This window comes from Bombus terrestris, chromosome 3 (assembly GCF_910591885.1).
Source record: "Bombus terrestris chromosome 3, iyBomTerr1.2, whole genome shotgun sequence".
In the NCBI taxonomy this organism is placed as follows: Eukaryota; Metazoa; Arthropoda; class Insecta; order Hymenoptera; family Apidae; genus Bombus; species Bombus terrestris.
Window position 1 is genome coordinate 3,636,801 of NC_063271.1, and position 14,902 is coordinate 3,651,702.

General features: G+C 36.6%; 4 protein-coding genes across 8 annotated transcripts in view; 2 read left to right on the forward strand and 2 right to left on the reverse strand.

Moving 5' to 3' along the window:
• The window catches only part of LOC100647330 (receptor-type guanylate cyclase Gyc76C), a 75,854-nt gene extending 67,835 nt beyond the window's left edge, over window positions 1-8,019 (forward strand). For all 5 annotated transcript variants that reach the window (XM_048404293.1, XM_048404292.1, XM_012320682.3 and 2 more), the window contains 15 exons: window positions 954-1,100; window positions 1,967-2,160; window positions 2,549-2,708; window positions 2,967-3,121; window positions 3,259-3,546; window positions 3,872-4,132; window positions 4,219-4,290; window positions 4,380-4,548; window positions 4,760-4,909; window positions 5,027-5,366; window positions 5,460-5,583; window positions 5,668-5,766; window positions 5,841-5,985; window positions 6,055-6,311; window positions 6,383-8,019. In XM_048404293.1, the coding sequence (XP_048260250.1) occupies window positions 954-1,100; window positions 1,967-2,160; window positions 2,549-2,708; window positions 2,967-3,121; window positions 3,259-3,546; window positions 3,872-4,132; window positions 4,219-4,290; window positions 4,380-4,548; window positions 4,760-4,909; window positions 5,027-5,366; window positions 5,460-5,583; window positions 5,668-5,766; window positions 5,841-5,985; window positions 6,055-6,311; window positions 6,383-7,294 (3,473 nt within the window). In that variant the 3' untranslated portion in view covers window positions 7,295-8,019. The remainder of the gene's footprint in view (window positions 1-953; window positions 1,101-1,966; window positions 2,161-2,548; window positions 2,709-2,966; window positions 3,122-3,258; window positions 3,547-3,871; window positions 4,133-4,218; window positions 4,291-4,379; window positions 4,549-4,759; window positions 4,910-5,026; window positions 5,367-5,459; window positions 5,584-5,667; window positions 5,767-5,840; window positions 5,986-6,054; window positions 6,312-6,382) is intronic.
• A 35-nt stretch (window positions 8,020-8,054) lies between these two features.
• On the reverse strand, window positions 8,055-8,911 carry LOC100647452 (NADH dehydrogenase [ubiquinone] 1 alpha subcomplex subunit 6). Its single transcript, XM_003394200.4, has 3 exons — window positions 8,751-8,911; window positions 8,400-8,515; window positions 8,055-8,328 (listed from the first exon to the last, which is right to left on the reverse strand). The coding sequence occupies exons 1-3, from the start codon at window positions 8,872-8,874 to the stop codon at window positions 8,200-8,202; spliced, it is 369 nt and encodes a 122-aa protein (XP_003394248.1). The 5' UTR covers window positions 8,875-8,911; the 3' UTR covers window positions 8,055-8,199.
• A 338-nt stretch (window positions 8,912-9,249) lies between these two features.
• Window positions 9,250-11,958, forward strand: LOC100647213 (RNA-splicing ligase RtcB homolog). The gene is made up of 7 exons (XM_003394198.4): window positions 9,250-9,621; window positions 9,680-10,006; window positions 10,081-10,314; window positions 10,387-10,546; window positions 10,612-10,922; window positions 10,995-11,159; window positions 11,233-11,958. Exons 1-7 carry the CDS (start codon window positions 9,526-9,528, stop codon window positions 11,458-11,460), a joined length of 1,521 nt encoding a protein of 506 aa, XP_003394246.1. The 5' UTR covers window positions 9,250-9,525; the 3' UTR covers window positions 11,461-11,958.
• Window positions 11,959-12,047: 89 nt separating this feature from the next.
• The window catches only part of LOC100645366, a 115,076-nt gene continuing 112,221 nt past the window's right edge, over window positions 12,048-14,902 (reverse strand). The window contains 7 exon segments of the mRNA XM_048404297.1: window positions 12,048-12,802; window positions 12,975-13,161; window positions 13,256-13,494; window positions 13,578-13,848; window positions 13,955-14,193; window positions 14,297-14,485; window positions 14,575-14,823. Of these exon segments, the coding sequence (XP_048260254.1) occupies window positions 12,564-12,802; window positions 12,975-13,161; window positions 13,256-13,494; window positions 13,578-13,848; window positions 13,955-14,193; window positions 14,297-14,485; window positions 14,575-14,823 (1,613 nt within the window). The 3' untranslated portion in view covers window positions 12,048-12,563.

Here is a 14,902-nt window from a genome sequence, read left to right on the forward strand (position 1 = left end):
ACTCCATCGGTTGTTGAATCGCGCGAGTTCGAGCGAGATTTTAGTGTCCCAGATACTGGAATTGACCCCGTCAACGAAAGAATACAAATTGATCTTTAACGCGTTCGACTAAAGTCCAGTAGCGCGAGTTCGTTAAAAGACGGTAGAAACGAAATAGATAAAATTTCTCTTTCCTATCGCTAAACTTAATTAGACTCGATGCTATACTTGATATAGGACGTAATATTTACTAGGCTTAATCTTTAAAATTCTCTGAATGCCATTGAGGCTAGATCGCTTATAAAGCGAAAAACGACGCGTGTTATAGCGCAACAGCGATGATTGAACCTATATAGTGGTTGGAAAATTCTGTCGCCAGATATTGCTTACCAGGTAAAATTAACTAATGTTGAAGATTCGATCAAAAATTTGCAGTGCAGGCAACTTTCACATTCTTCGTTAAGCAGACCGATAGTTATATCTGTATAAAAATTCTTCACGAAGAAAAAATGTTTAATATTAAGAATCGATCGTTGAATCAATTGTAAAGGCATTGTGGAACAATATTCGAATAATGAAAATAAAAATGTACGGATGTCGATGAAACGTGACAAAGTTTTTACAATGATACTTCAATTAATTCTACAGATTAATAGAAATCTCAGTTGAAACAGTCGATTTCTTTTCTCTCAGAGAAGAGGAACAGAAACAACAGAATTTTCCGATCGCGCGAATACTTTCCTTTCGTGAGTATTTTCGTGTGTTTCCTTCGTGAGAACTGGTACACGGTATATAGATCTATTTATTCCATGATCTCACCGATAATTGCGCGGCAAACGGAGCAGCCGTTTCCCGCCGGTAGGAAAATGAAGCGTGAAAGTCAGTTCCGTTCTGGAAATCGGTCGGTCGTCGTTGATGAAACGCTTCACGGGAGGCGGGAGCGCGTCTAACGGAAGGCGTAAATCTGTCGACAGTTTACATATTCCTGGGAACGGCGATGTCGCTGATAGACATGATGAACTCGATGCAGAATCAACGGCTGCTAGACAACGGGGAATACATGGTGATACACGTGGACATGATGACGTACTCACAGCGCGAGGCGCAAAAGTACTTATGGAGTAAGTACATACTATATACATCATACATTTACATACTATTAATATCACCAGACTGCGCATGTTTACGCAATTTCATATTTTTACGATCCTATTTAAAGAAATGGAATCGAAGAATAGATTTGTTTTTATCCGCTAAATACTACAACGAATAGCGAATTTGAAGGATATTTTATGTATCTTGATATTTTAAATTTCCCGCTAATGCATAAACGTCCGCAGTCTAATAATCACGAACATCTTGCGCAATAATTGACCAACTAGTCCACAAGCTACAGATTATAGGCTATAGGCGTCCGTTGCACGGTTTTACAATTTTGCAACTGCCTTGAATTTCATTTTTACATCTTGAGCTGTTAATGATACTTGTACAAGAAAGTGACTTAGTTAGATAGTTAGTTTAGTAACGATAAACTGTACGTAAGAATAAGCTCTTGTTACTGTTACGCGTGAAAATTTGTCAGCACCGTAATTTCTAAAATTTCGCTAATAATAATTAGCGAAACGGCGCAAGAAGGCCCATAGCGGGTCCATTCCGGTAACGAAACGACTCGTGAAATTCGATTGACCCGATTCTTCGGTCTCCTTGGCGATCCTCCGGTGTTCCTTGACGAAACGTACCGCGTTCCTCGTTACCTCATCATTTCCGTATCTAATCCGAGATTAACTGAACGTCATGGGTCAGGCATGGCTCGCTCGTGACCCGGTTTCCCGCACGTGATCCGATTTTAATGGACGTTCCTCTAGAGTCGTCGGTCCCGTGTTGTTGCTCCGCTCTCGAAATCAGATATTTCCGTTTCCCTCGTACGAAAGAGGGTACAACACCGCTCCTTTCTCATCTCGCCTTGCACGCGATCGGTCTCTTACAGAACCGGAACACTTCGACAATCTGCGGAATTGCCTGGAGCCGAAGGACTTCCTCAAGAGGGCACGATCCCTGATGGTGGTAGTATCTACGCCACCCACACAGAACTACGAAGAGTTCACCAAAAAGGTCCGGGAGTATAGCAGCAAGGAACCGTTCAACTTTGTCATCCCTGAATTGCTGAGAAAATACGAAAAGGTAACTTTCTTTATATCAAACGTACGCTCTTCGTCGAATATTGACTCCTTGTCTTATAATTATGCTATGAAGGCTATTAAAAGCGTAGAATCTATGCCTAAAAATACAGAATCTAGATTTACTAGTAATTACTTAAATGCAAAATATTGAAACGTTAATTATTATTACGCATCACTACGAAATATATATTTCATAATAATACCCAAGTATTTGAAGCTAAAACTAGAGAACCAAGCTTTGTTAGAAATACAATTTGTATTTGTTAAATCGTAATTACGTCAAACGTTAAATCGCAACTGTGACACGGTAGATATCGTATTATATTATAAGAGGAGAAGCTGAAATTAAAATTCGTCTATCAATCTATAGAGTGATTTTCTGGTTTCAGTATGTGTCGATTCACGCCGCGTATCTTTACGATTCGGTAAAACTGTACGCGAGAGCCCTGGACCAGCTCCTGAGAGATCAACCAGAGCACACCCTCGAGGAGATCGCCAGCAATGGCACTCAGATCATCGAGACGATTATCAGAAATCACACGTATCAGAGTAAGTATTCGTATAATTTGCACCGCAAATTGCTAACACGATCAAGTTTGAAGTGGCTCGATCTCTCGATAAGGCTAGATCTGATTAGAACGAGTGGGTGCAATCGGTATATGTATTGTTACGTAGATTCTTTGCGCGATTTCAAGACAGTTAGAAACACTTGAGAATTATAGATCAGAGATATTAGATATTAAAAAGATCATTCTCGGTGCTGGATATTTACGAAAAAAAATGTATAATCGTGTTCTGCGAAAACAGGTGTCAGCGGCGCGACGATCAAGTTCGATAAGTTCGGCGACTCGGAGGGAAACTTCTCGGTACTGGCCCTGAAGAAGGATCCGTTCCATTTCAACAACTTCTCCTGCGATTTCCAAATGAAGCCTGTAGGCCAATTTCAACAGGGTGAAACTCTAGTGAGTGAGTTGTTTACAGCATTCGTGCAGCTCATATCCATTCGCGGTTCTCGAATTACTCCTACGATCGTTCTAATCGGTAAAACTTAAAAGAAGTTTAAAATTATCAAAATACCAAGGGTATCGATCGTGTCCAGGTGTACAGGCCATCGGAGGCGATGGACTGGCCGGGTAAGAATAAGCCGGAAGCGGAACCTGGATGCGGTTTCCTCAACGAACACTGTCCCAAAGATGACACACACCTGCGAAGCATCGTGGCCGCTGGAGTGCTAGCTGTTTTATTGTTCTGCGCCGCGGTGATCACTATGAGCATATATCGAAGGTGGAAGATAGAACAGGAAATCGAGGGGCTGCTGTGGAAGATCGATCCGAGCGAGATACACGGATACCCTCATCTTGACAACATGATGTCCTCCCCTAGTAAGGTAAGATACCATTTACCGTTTTCTAATCCCTATATACTTGCGTAGGTACTTTATTTTATATATATTTGCATATCACATATACTTTGAACTTTTTATTTCATTTTATTTTATTTTAATTAAAAGCATAAAAATTCACAGTCTGGCAAAGAACGTACGTATCTTTATTTAAGTAAACTTTAGAGGTAAAAAATGAACGCTATAACGACGACCGCTGGCGCGACAATAACACTGCGCGATCATTAACTATTAGCGCTCAATATACCTATTTATTTCTCTAATGATTTTTCGAATTGTTACGCCATCTTCTATTGAACTGTCGTTGCAGTTAAGCTTAGTTAGTGCAATGTCCTACGAGTCAAGATGCGGGGGCCAGGTGTTTGCGCAAACCGGGCATTACCACGGGGTAGCAGTAAGGATAAAGGAGTTGAAGTTCTCAAAGAAGAAGGACATATCCAGGGACGTGATGAAGGAGATGCGTATCCTTCGCGAGATTAGGCACGGTAACCTGAACTCTTTCATCGGGGCGTGCGTCGAGCCAATGAGGATATTGTTAATTACGGACTATTGCGCCAAAGGAAGTCTTTATGTACGTCACCTTAATACACGAATGAACGTGTGTAATCTGGTCTGCTGGTGTTTTCAACGAATGATCGCATTGCGTATGTGTTTCAGGATATTATCGAGAACGAAGATATCAAGTTAGACGATATGTTCATCGCATCATTAGTTCACGATCTCATTAAGGCAAGTATATATACGTGTTCGCACGGCAGATCAATGATATGTATACCGATTGCAAAACTATTGTGAAAATATTGTTTGCTCCGTTTCAGGGTATGCTGTACATTCATGAGTCATCTGTGCTAGTCTGTCATGGTAATCTGAAGTCATCCAATTGCGTGGTGACCTCGCGATGGGTACTCCAAGTTTCCGATTTTGGCCTGCACGATATGCGGCACTGCGCCGAATCTGACAGCATTGGTGAACATCAGTATTATCGAAGTACGAAATTTAAAAAAAAAACAAAAAAAAAGAAATATAACGATACTTTATTGTTCTATCGCCAATCGATTAGCGGACTGAAAATTATAGTCGTGTAAGTCATGATTTTGAGAATCTTTTAGGAAACGGACTGATCTACACCACTATGATTTTCTGCCCTTCGAATGATTTTTGTGACTCGATTTCTAATTGAAATATTTCTCTTACATAGACTTATTCTGGAAGGCACCTGAACTATTAAGGAATCCCAATGCTCCGATCAGAGGTACCCAGGAAGGAGATATTTACTCGTTCGCGATTATATTATTCGAGATGATCGGACGGAAGGGGCCATACGGTGGCGTGAATCTAGAACCCAAAGGTAAATATCCGTGTGTAGCTAAAAATCCGTAATCGTTAACGATTGTCATTCGTTAATCGGCATTTGCCAAAAGGTATAGCTGCAGAAATATAAATATGAACGTTAACAAATTGACAGAAATCATAGACCGAGTGAAAAGGTTCCCAGAAGATGGTGAACCGCCGTTTAGACCTAACATAGAGATACTGTCCGAGTCTGAAGCAGACTGTGCTGAGTATATAGTTAGTACGATTACCGACTGTTGGGCGGAAAGTCCAGAACTTAGGCCCGACTTCAAAATGATAAGGACACGGTTAAAGAAAATGAAAGCGGGAAGGCATCGCAATATCATGGACCAAATGATGGACATGATGGAGAAGTATGCAAACAACCTCGAAGATCTAGTCAGTGAACGTACACGCCTTCTTTTCGAGGAAAAGCAAAAAACAGAGGATTTACTTCATCGAATGTTGCCTGAGTAGGTTGAAATATATAAATTCTTTCATTAAAAAGAAAGAAAAAAAAAACTTTGCTATCTACATTAATGATACCACGTCTACGTTTCTTACAGACCCGTTGCAAATTGCTTGACAAATGGAATCGGTGTGGAACCTGAAGCTTTTGACTTGGTTACTATATACTTCAGCGATATCGTTGGATTCACTGCAATGTCAGCGGAAAGCACGCCTTTCCAGGTATGTTTTTCGATTAAACTAATCGTTAAGGAAACAAGATATATATCTTTGTATGGCTGCTATTATAATTCTTTCGTTTTTCAGGTCGTAAACTTCTTGAATGACTTATACACTTTGTTTGACCGCATAATCAAAGGATATGATGTATATAAAGTGGAAACGATCGGCGATGCCTATATGGTGGTAAGTAAACTTTTTTTATAAATTCTATACATTTTTTTATTCTATATAATTCTACGATACATCGCTTTTGTCAGGTTTCTGGTTTGCCAATAAAAAATGGAAACAGACATGCCGGAGAAATTGCATCGATGTCCCTAGAACTACTTAACGCTGTGAAACATCACACCATAGCTCACAGGCCTCAAGACACTCTTAAATTACGCATTGGAATTCACACAGGTATCGTGCCTTGGGAAAAAATATTAAACGCAATAAAAATGACATAAATATACGTAACAAATATTACAGGTCCTGTAGTGGCTGGTGTTGTTGGTTTAACGATGCCTAGATATTGCTTATTCGGAGATACCGTAAATACAGCTTCACGTATGGAATCAAACGGCGAACCGTTGCGTATTCACATAAGCGAGCAGTGTAAAGATGCTTTGGATAAGATCGGTGGCTATATAATCGAAGAACGTGGCTTGGTTTACATGAAAGGAAAGGGAGAAGTAAAAACTTATTGGCTCATCGGAGCCACTGAAAAGGCCATTCAAAAACGAGAGGTTTGTATAAAAATCAATATAATAAGATTGTTACATCAATGTCATGTAATCTTGATTTTTATGTTAATCAGGTTGACGTCGGAGATCTTCCACCACTCTTTTGTAGACCAAGAAGAAGTCCGAAATTAAATTCAGATTCTCGACAGGCTTCGTTGCTAGGTGGTCTAGGAGCTGGCAGTCGCAGACAGTCGAGCGTTCCAAGACCAACGCCGGATGACTCCTCGTCTCAGTACGGAGGGTCCAGTCCAGTTCCTAAATCTCTTAACTCTCGGAAATTAGACCGATTTCCTCTGTACTTGACCGATAATATATCGAAGACAACGCTAGATAACGTTGCGTTGCAAGAAGAAGTTGAAAATCGGGCGGCTAACATTAAGATAGCACTCGATGATTTCTTTATCGACACGAGGCCGAAATTTAGGAAAAATGCAAGAGTTCTGTCGACGATTGCCTCGTCGTCCTCTACGAGCGATTATCCGTTCCAAACGATAATACGGGAGTCACGTTCGTTAGATCCTTTCCCATTGGAGCTCTATAATAAGAGGTTCGAGTCGCCGAATTTCTCTTGGAAGGAACCGAAAAAAAGTTTTCGATCGCTAGAGAATTGTGAAAAGTGCACACGGACTAACTCAAAGACGAATATTTCTGAGAAAGTGTTGAATAACAATTATCCGAATGGTAATGTAATAATAGTGCCCCATACGGACGAGTCGCCGAACGAAGCAGAGACACCATTACTAGGAGATGAGAGTGGTTGTATGGGAGAAATTATGCCTGTTAAACGTTGGCGTTCTCTCGATCAAGTGGTATCCGTTCCTAGTACAGACAGTGTGCCTGATAAAAAATCCTCCGCAAGAAATTCGATCAGAAGTTGGTTGGTAAATCTATTCAATAGCAATGGATTACGCAACAGCGATGTTTCCTTAAGAAGGGGTGTAATAGCAGGTTACGATATACAGTCGGAACGTGAAAGTATAGTTTGATAGAAAATTGATTTTGTAGTCGAGAGAAAGAATGAAGGGAATTCGAACATGGAATCTTCTACTATAAAACGTATGAGTGCACAAAAACATTCTTACATTTATGAGTCATAAGCATGATGTATTGTTGCCATTTTTTTAGCGTATAGATATGTGGAATGTGTGGGTATAAAAGTTACCGACCGTGTATATTTTTAATACCTAGATATTTTATGACTTGTATTAAAGTACGCTTTATATTGGCGGCAAACACGTTTTTTTTTTACATAGTGCGAGATTTATCTGTTAAAATTTTTAATCCGAGAATATAATAAAACTAGAATGACTTTTATAAAAATGATTCTAACCAAAGTATACACAAGTACAGAAATCATGTAAAAGAATCTGTCTCGACGTAGCACAAACGATTCCCATTCTAATACAAACAGAAAGAAGAACGTGCATAGTTGAAAATGTACATTTACGCAAGTTCAAATACACTCGTTTCAAACATATGTATGTATGTATATATATGTATGTATGTACAATTTCGATACTTGTTCACTGAAGGAAAGCAAATTATCCGTATGGCTGTGAAAAGTGAACTAGATTGTACCTAAGGTGCTTAGTAATATATCATCTTGTCAAATGTATATAAGTGAATAATAATATATAGATGTAAAAATAAAATGTAAATTAAAAGAAATATTATCTTCTGTAAGAGCTGATTAAAGATTCATCTTTTGAAATGTTGTATAACTCCAATTTTTAGTAGAAAAATACGTTTTTTCCTTTCTAACATATTTACTTCTTAAATAATAACATTATTACATACTGAAATATCATATATATTCTTTTTATATAGCTTAAAAATTGTATACATTTAATTACACTACATAACTTATAAATATATTGTACAGTTAAATATTTTAATCATGACCTGAAATGAACTTGGATATGAAGTCCTTTGGCTTTGGTTCCTGAGTTACTTTCCAATAATTCATTAATGTTGCAGCTGGTTTCCATTGAGAGCAAGTTTCTTGAAGTTCCATTTGTCCCTAATATAATATAGTTATTAATATATCTGTTACAGTATGTATGAAATAAACAAGATACATATTAGGCTTACCTTAATAAGTAACATATCGATCACTCTTGTATCCTTTACATTGGCATGACGTTTAAATTCATCTCGTAACTTTTTTATACAATCTTCTTTTGTCACTGGAAGGTCATAGTTTGACACTATAAAGTAAATTAGTTATACATATATAAATATATAAATCTGACAATTTTGTAATGGAAATAATAACAGATTATAAATTATTTTTAGTGAAGTTTATGAAAATTAATACATTCTATTTTGTACAAAAAGAAACAAATTTGAAATACATATATCCATATACTATCTTAAATATTTAGGTTAGGTAACAACACATTTTCGTGATTTTCAAAAACATGCAATGATTGAAGTACTTACAGATAAATGGAATTTGGCGATACCATGTTTTATATAATGTTATTACTCTTCTATGAGCATCTATAGGACTTAGTGACAAAATTGGTTTCACTTTTTTTAAACCTACTGTTACACGACTAGCCATTTTTGCACTTCACATACGTACTTATATATATTGTGTTCTGTATTCAGATCACATATGATACCAACATTTCCGATTAATATTCCCTCGTTAATATTATATAAGAACACCGTATAAAAACGTTGTATAATTCAAAATAAGAATAAGATATTTCTTTCTTATTAACAGTAATTCGTTTTTATACATTCCTATTTGAATCAATATCTTTATTATTATTTCCCTTTACATCATCAAAATCATGCCAGAAAGTTCATATTGCATAAAAATACAAAGATTAGGAATCTAGTTACTCATATGTTAAATGTGTACTGTTGAGAATGAATTTTAAATAAGGGAAGGGATAACAATTCTCTAGAAACTATAAGTTTGCGACACTGACAGTCGTTAGATTTATATGGCGCAGTCACTTTACCCGGTTGCACGACTTTGCTTGCTTGTATCGTTAGATTAATCTGTCAATAAAAATGTATTTATAATCGATAAAAATATAAAAAAAGCGTATTTGGTTCTATACTGTTAGTTCTTTATAATATTAATTGAAAGATATTATCTCTAAACAATTATAAGAAATCATATTTCATTTTAAAATATAATCTGTACTTCAAACTAGAGATAATTAATATATTTTCAAAAAGTAATTTATTATAATAAAAAATGGTAGTTAGGCAATATCAAGAAGAATTAAAATACTTAGAAAAGATAACTGAAACATGCTGGAGAATAAAGAAGGGTTTTCAACCTAATATGAAGGTAATTTATTAATCATATTTTATCTTCTCATGTGTATTAAATATTTCTTTATTTATAGGTTGAAGGTGTTTTTTATGTAAATAACACGTTAGAACGGTTAATGTTTGATGAATTAAAAAATGCATGCAGACCAGGAGCAGTGGGTGGGTTTCTCCCAGGTATGAAACAGATTGCCAATGTTGCTGCTCTTCCTGGTATTGTTTGGAGGTCCGTTGGATTGCCTGATGTACATTCTGGATATGGTTTTGCAATTGGTAACATGGCAGCATTTGATATGAATGACCCAAAATCTATAGTATCACCTGGTGGAGTCGGATTTGACATAAATTGTGGAGTACGTCTATTAAGAACTAACTTGTTCGAAGAGGATGTTTCGCCTGTGAAGGTATTATTTTCTATCAGTTATGTTTTAATGAAATTATATCATAGGAAAAAAAATAAACCAGTAATTGTTTTTAGGAACAACTTGCCCAGAGCATGTTTGATCACATTCCTGTCGGTGTTGGTTCAAAAGGAATCATACCTATGAACGCACGTGATTTAGAGGAAGCCTTAGAAATGGGAATGGATTGGTCTCTCAGAGAAGGTTATATCTGGGCAGAGGATAAAGAACATTGCGAAGAGTATGGTAGAATGCTTAATGCAGATTCTTCTAAGGTATCAATGAGGGCTAAGAAACGCGGGCTTCCACAGGTAAGGTATTAGGAGAATTTATAGAAATAAATATTTAACAATTCTTGATTACTACAACAATTTATTTTACAGCTAGGAACATTAGGTGCAGGAAACCACTATGCAGAGATTCAAGTAGTAGATCAAATTTACGACAAATGGGCAGCATGTAAAATGGGTATCGAAGAAAAGGGTCAAATTTGTGTGATGATTCATTCTGGTAGCAGAGGATTTGGACACCAAGTTGCAACTGGTAATAAATACGTAATAAATCCATTTTTAGAAAGCAGTGTATATTAAATTATTTATTTAGTACAGATGCACTTGTACAAATGGAAAAGGCCATGAAACGAGACAATATCGAAACTAACGATAGGCAGTTAGCTTGCGCTCATATAAAATCTCAAGAAGGTCAAGATTATCTAAAAGCTATGGCTGCGGCTGCCAATTTTGCATGGGTCAATAGAAGCTCTATGACATTCCTCAGTCGACAAGCATTTGCCAAACAGTTCCGACAATCTCCCGATGATTTAGACATGCATGTTATATATGATGTCTCCCATAATATTGCAAAAATAGAAGAGCATATGGTCGACGGAAAACAGAAAACCCTTCTAGTACATAGGAAGGTAAATGGAATGAAAGTAAATTGCTACTAACTATATTGAAGGATGTTTACATAATTACTATATTCTTCATAGGGATCTACAAGAGCATTTCCACCTCACCATCCTCTGATTCCTGTAGACTATCAATTAACAGGTCAACCTGTTTTAATTGGTGGCACTATGGGAACTTGTAGTTACGTTCTTACCGGAACTGATCAAGCTATGAAAGAAACATTTGGATCCACTTGTCATGGAGCAGTAAGTATTTCAGAACGTTTTTTATTTATAAAATTATCCAATGATACCTATATTAAATCAAAATTGCCTTTAGGGTCGAGCTTTATCTAGAGCCAAGTCACGCAGAAACTTGGACTACACAGATGTATTAGAAAAATTAGAACGACAAGGAATATCGATTAGAGTTGCTTCACCTAAGTTAGTTATGGAAGAAGCACCAGAGTCTTACAAAAATGTGACAGATGTTGTGGATACATGCCATGCTGCAGGTATTTCCCGGAAATGTATAAAATTAAGGCCAATTGCAGTTATCAAAGGATAATTAAACTACACGACGGTCTTATGCGCAAATAAAGTTATAAATAAATATATTGAAAATGATTATTAAACATACAGTTCAGTACCACGCTACAGCTGAACACACAAAACGACTTAACAACGTAATTGTTTTGATACTATAAGCGTTTTCAAGACTAAAACATTAGATAACGTGTGTTTTCTTTCATATTTTCATTTCAAATACTCTATCTTTTAATAAATTTCTAACGCTTAAAATTCAATCACTTGTTATAAATATTCACGCTAAATTGTTATTCTCAAATTGAATGTTAATTATAATTAAATTATTGAGTTCAAAAATGATTAGAATCATTTAACAGTATTACGATTGTTAATATTACATCTATTTATTAAAAAAACGTATAAACTGAGCTCATACGTATTTATATATATATATTAGGTATCGTACATTTTTTGTAAATTATGTATATTTAACAGAAATATATAATTGGAATAAAAATGTATGGCGATTTTTGAACAACTTGTTACTTACACATTTCGATATGTTCGTTTTCATCTATTTTCCGGACTGAATAGGTATTAAGGAATATGGTATAATGAACAAGATTATTTTAAAAATATTACATTAGCATTTTATTAGATAAAATGTACAGTTACCTACGCACGAAGTAAGAAAGCTATATTAGACTAATTCGTTCGACTTTACACGGGAATTAAATTCGCTGTATCATGCTTAACAAATCCTCCAGTGACTACAGGAAGAGAAGAGCAAAGGTACAGAAGACAAGAGAATACGTCGGAAGACAAAGTTCTATTGTGTAGATAATGGAAGCTAACCATCACCATAAATAGTAAACGTTTCTCTCTCGCACGCGCTCTGATCTAACTATCTATGTATATTTATGTATAACTTGATTCAGGGTACTCGTATGTAACAATAAACGTACAACACGCTCGGTATGAACCCCCGAGAGGAAGATAACGGAAGAGTCTAGAAAGAGTCACTGGAGGAGTCGTTGAAAGAAATACAAGACCGACCAGCGAGAAAAAAAGTGATGTGGTCTGTACTGCATTCCATTGAGAATTATAAAATTACGTTACAAAAGAATAATTATCCTAGAGTACTTATGATAGGTGATAATCAGGAGACGGTTCAGCTACGGACTCAGTAGTGAACAGTGGATTTGGGAACTCTGGTGGGTGTGGCAGTGGTCCAGCAGTCTTTGGCTGGCGACGATACGCCATTAGCCAGCACGACACAGCAATAGCTACAGCGACTAGTGCCAAGAGTGCTGTAATTACTAGTGCTATCACAAAGCCGACCGTAGAAACGCAAATGTCTTCTACTCTTTGAGCTGAGGTGACTGAAACAGGAAAAAAAAGATTGTATTGTAATAATAAAGTATATTTTAATTTTCGTTCAGCGTTAAAGCGACAAAGTGAAAAGTCAACTGAACAAGCTGCAAGAGTCAGAATTGACCTTTTCTAGAAATTAAGATTCTTCTCTAACTTAAGAAGAAAAGGATATGGACTTACTCTCAGCTGGATCTGCTGTAAACCTCTCTTCTCTCCTCTCCAGAGTGAATATCAGATTCGACTGGATCGTTATTTCTTCTCTAAGTTGTCCTTCAAAGCCGTCTGTGATGCTTAAAGACGTATCATTTGTCTCGGAACTCACGTCTCGACGGCGACGACCGAACGCGTTGTATCCTCGACAATTGACCTAAAAGGGTCATAATAATATTTTAATATCTTAATTAAAATCTTAATATTCTAATCATTTACTTCGAAGTACTTTGAAGTAGAAGGATACTCACGGGTTGACAACGTCCAAAGCACACACGGATATTGCACTGGAATCGAATATTGTCACTGCTTGGGAATTTAAAAGCATTGAAGCTGGCCATTAACGTCTGAGTTTCAGGATCCTGCTCCCATTCTCCGAATATCGTCGGATCCGTCGCGCAGCCGTTCTCATCTGTTACAATGTATTCGTTCTCCAAATTGTCTTCCATCGTTTTGGCCACACAATTTCTGGCAAATCCACCATAAATGGCTAAAATGATAAAATTATCATATAATTATAAGAAATATAAGGTTCACGATTTTTTTTTCTTTAATTAAAAGCCATATACTTACTTGAAGGCTGAACTTCGACTTGCAACATCAAATTATCTCCAATTTCAGCAGAGTTTATTTCATTTCCGCTTTGAGTAACGATCTTCATCAGACAGACTGGTGGAGGACCAGTGTTAGCAATGGTGCCAGCTGTAGTTAACATGGAGACATTGAAACCCAGGGTGACGTTTTGTTCTCCAGTTTGGTATATGCATTTGATATGGTATGCTTGAGTCTTGTATGTCATCAATTTCGGATGCTTTTGTATGACCAGTACGAAACTTGCTTGTCCCTGAAAATAATCATTTTGTATATATAATATTTTGAAACAAAGAATATAATAAAAATAATATATGTACTGGTAATACAATTAATAAATTTACATAAGAATAACTTACGTTTACATGTATCAATCCGCAATTTCCAAACGCCACCTTGAATATCTCGGTTTTGTGCATAGTTTCTGCTGGAATGGAAACAACCCTCCTGCACTGCTCATCTTTGCTGTGACCTTTGACATATAGAACACCATCGAATTCCTGATCGTGAAGATGTATTTCGACTTGTACCCCATCCGATAAACAGCTAACAACCATCTCTGGTCTGGGGAAATCGGTTCGCCATCGGTTCTTGTCATCTAATAAGGGAAGATTAATATTTTATTATTAATAATTAATTATTAATAATTTGAATAACAAATATGACAACAATAGGAGTCTCTTGTAAGAACAATTGCTTACAGCATTGAGTATAAGCATTTCCAATATAACCATTGATGCATATGCAAATAGCTTGATGACGAGTTGCATTACAGAGTGCATAAAGACCACATAATTGAGTTGAACAAGGATCTTCACATGTTTGGCTGGTTTTATCGCAGAATCTGTTATCAGCACAGTCATCGTCGTGTTTGCACTCGATTATGTCAACTACAAATACGTTTCATTAATTAAACAAAATTTAGGTAAGCAGGAATACTTATCAAAATAATATTTATTATATAACATTCTTTTCATACCCAATTTGCAATATCCATTCCCGTCCAGTCTGTATCCATGATGAATCGGACACACACAGCGACCATATTCATCGATGATCATACCGTTTTCCAAAGCACACACACAGTATCCTTCATCATTGATGATCATTCCAGATTGTTTCCTACACGGTATACAAACTTCTGTTTCATCCTTAGCTGATCCAGGTGGACATACACAATTGCCATACTCATCGAGAATTTGACCCTTTTCTACTGGACATACGTTGGCTGTAAGATAAAGCAGATTCATTTAAATTTTATAAATTGTTCGATCATTTTTCGCTAAAAGTCGTTTGATATAAAGCAA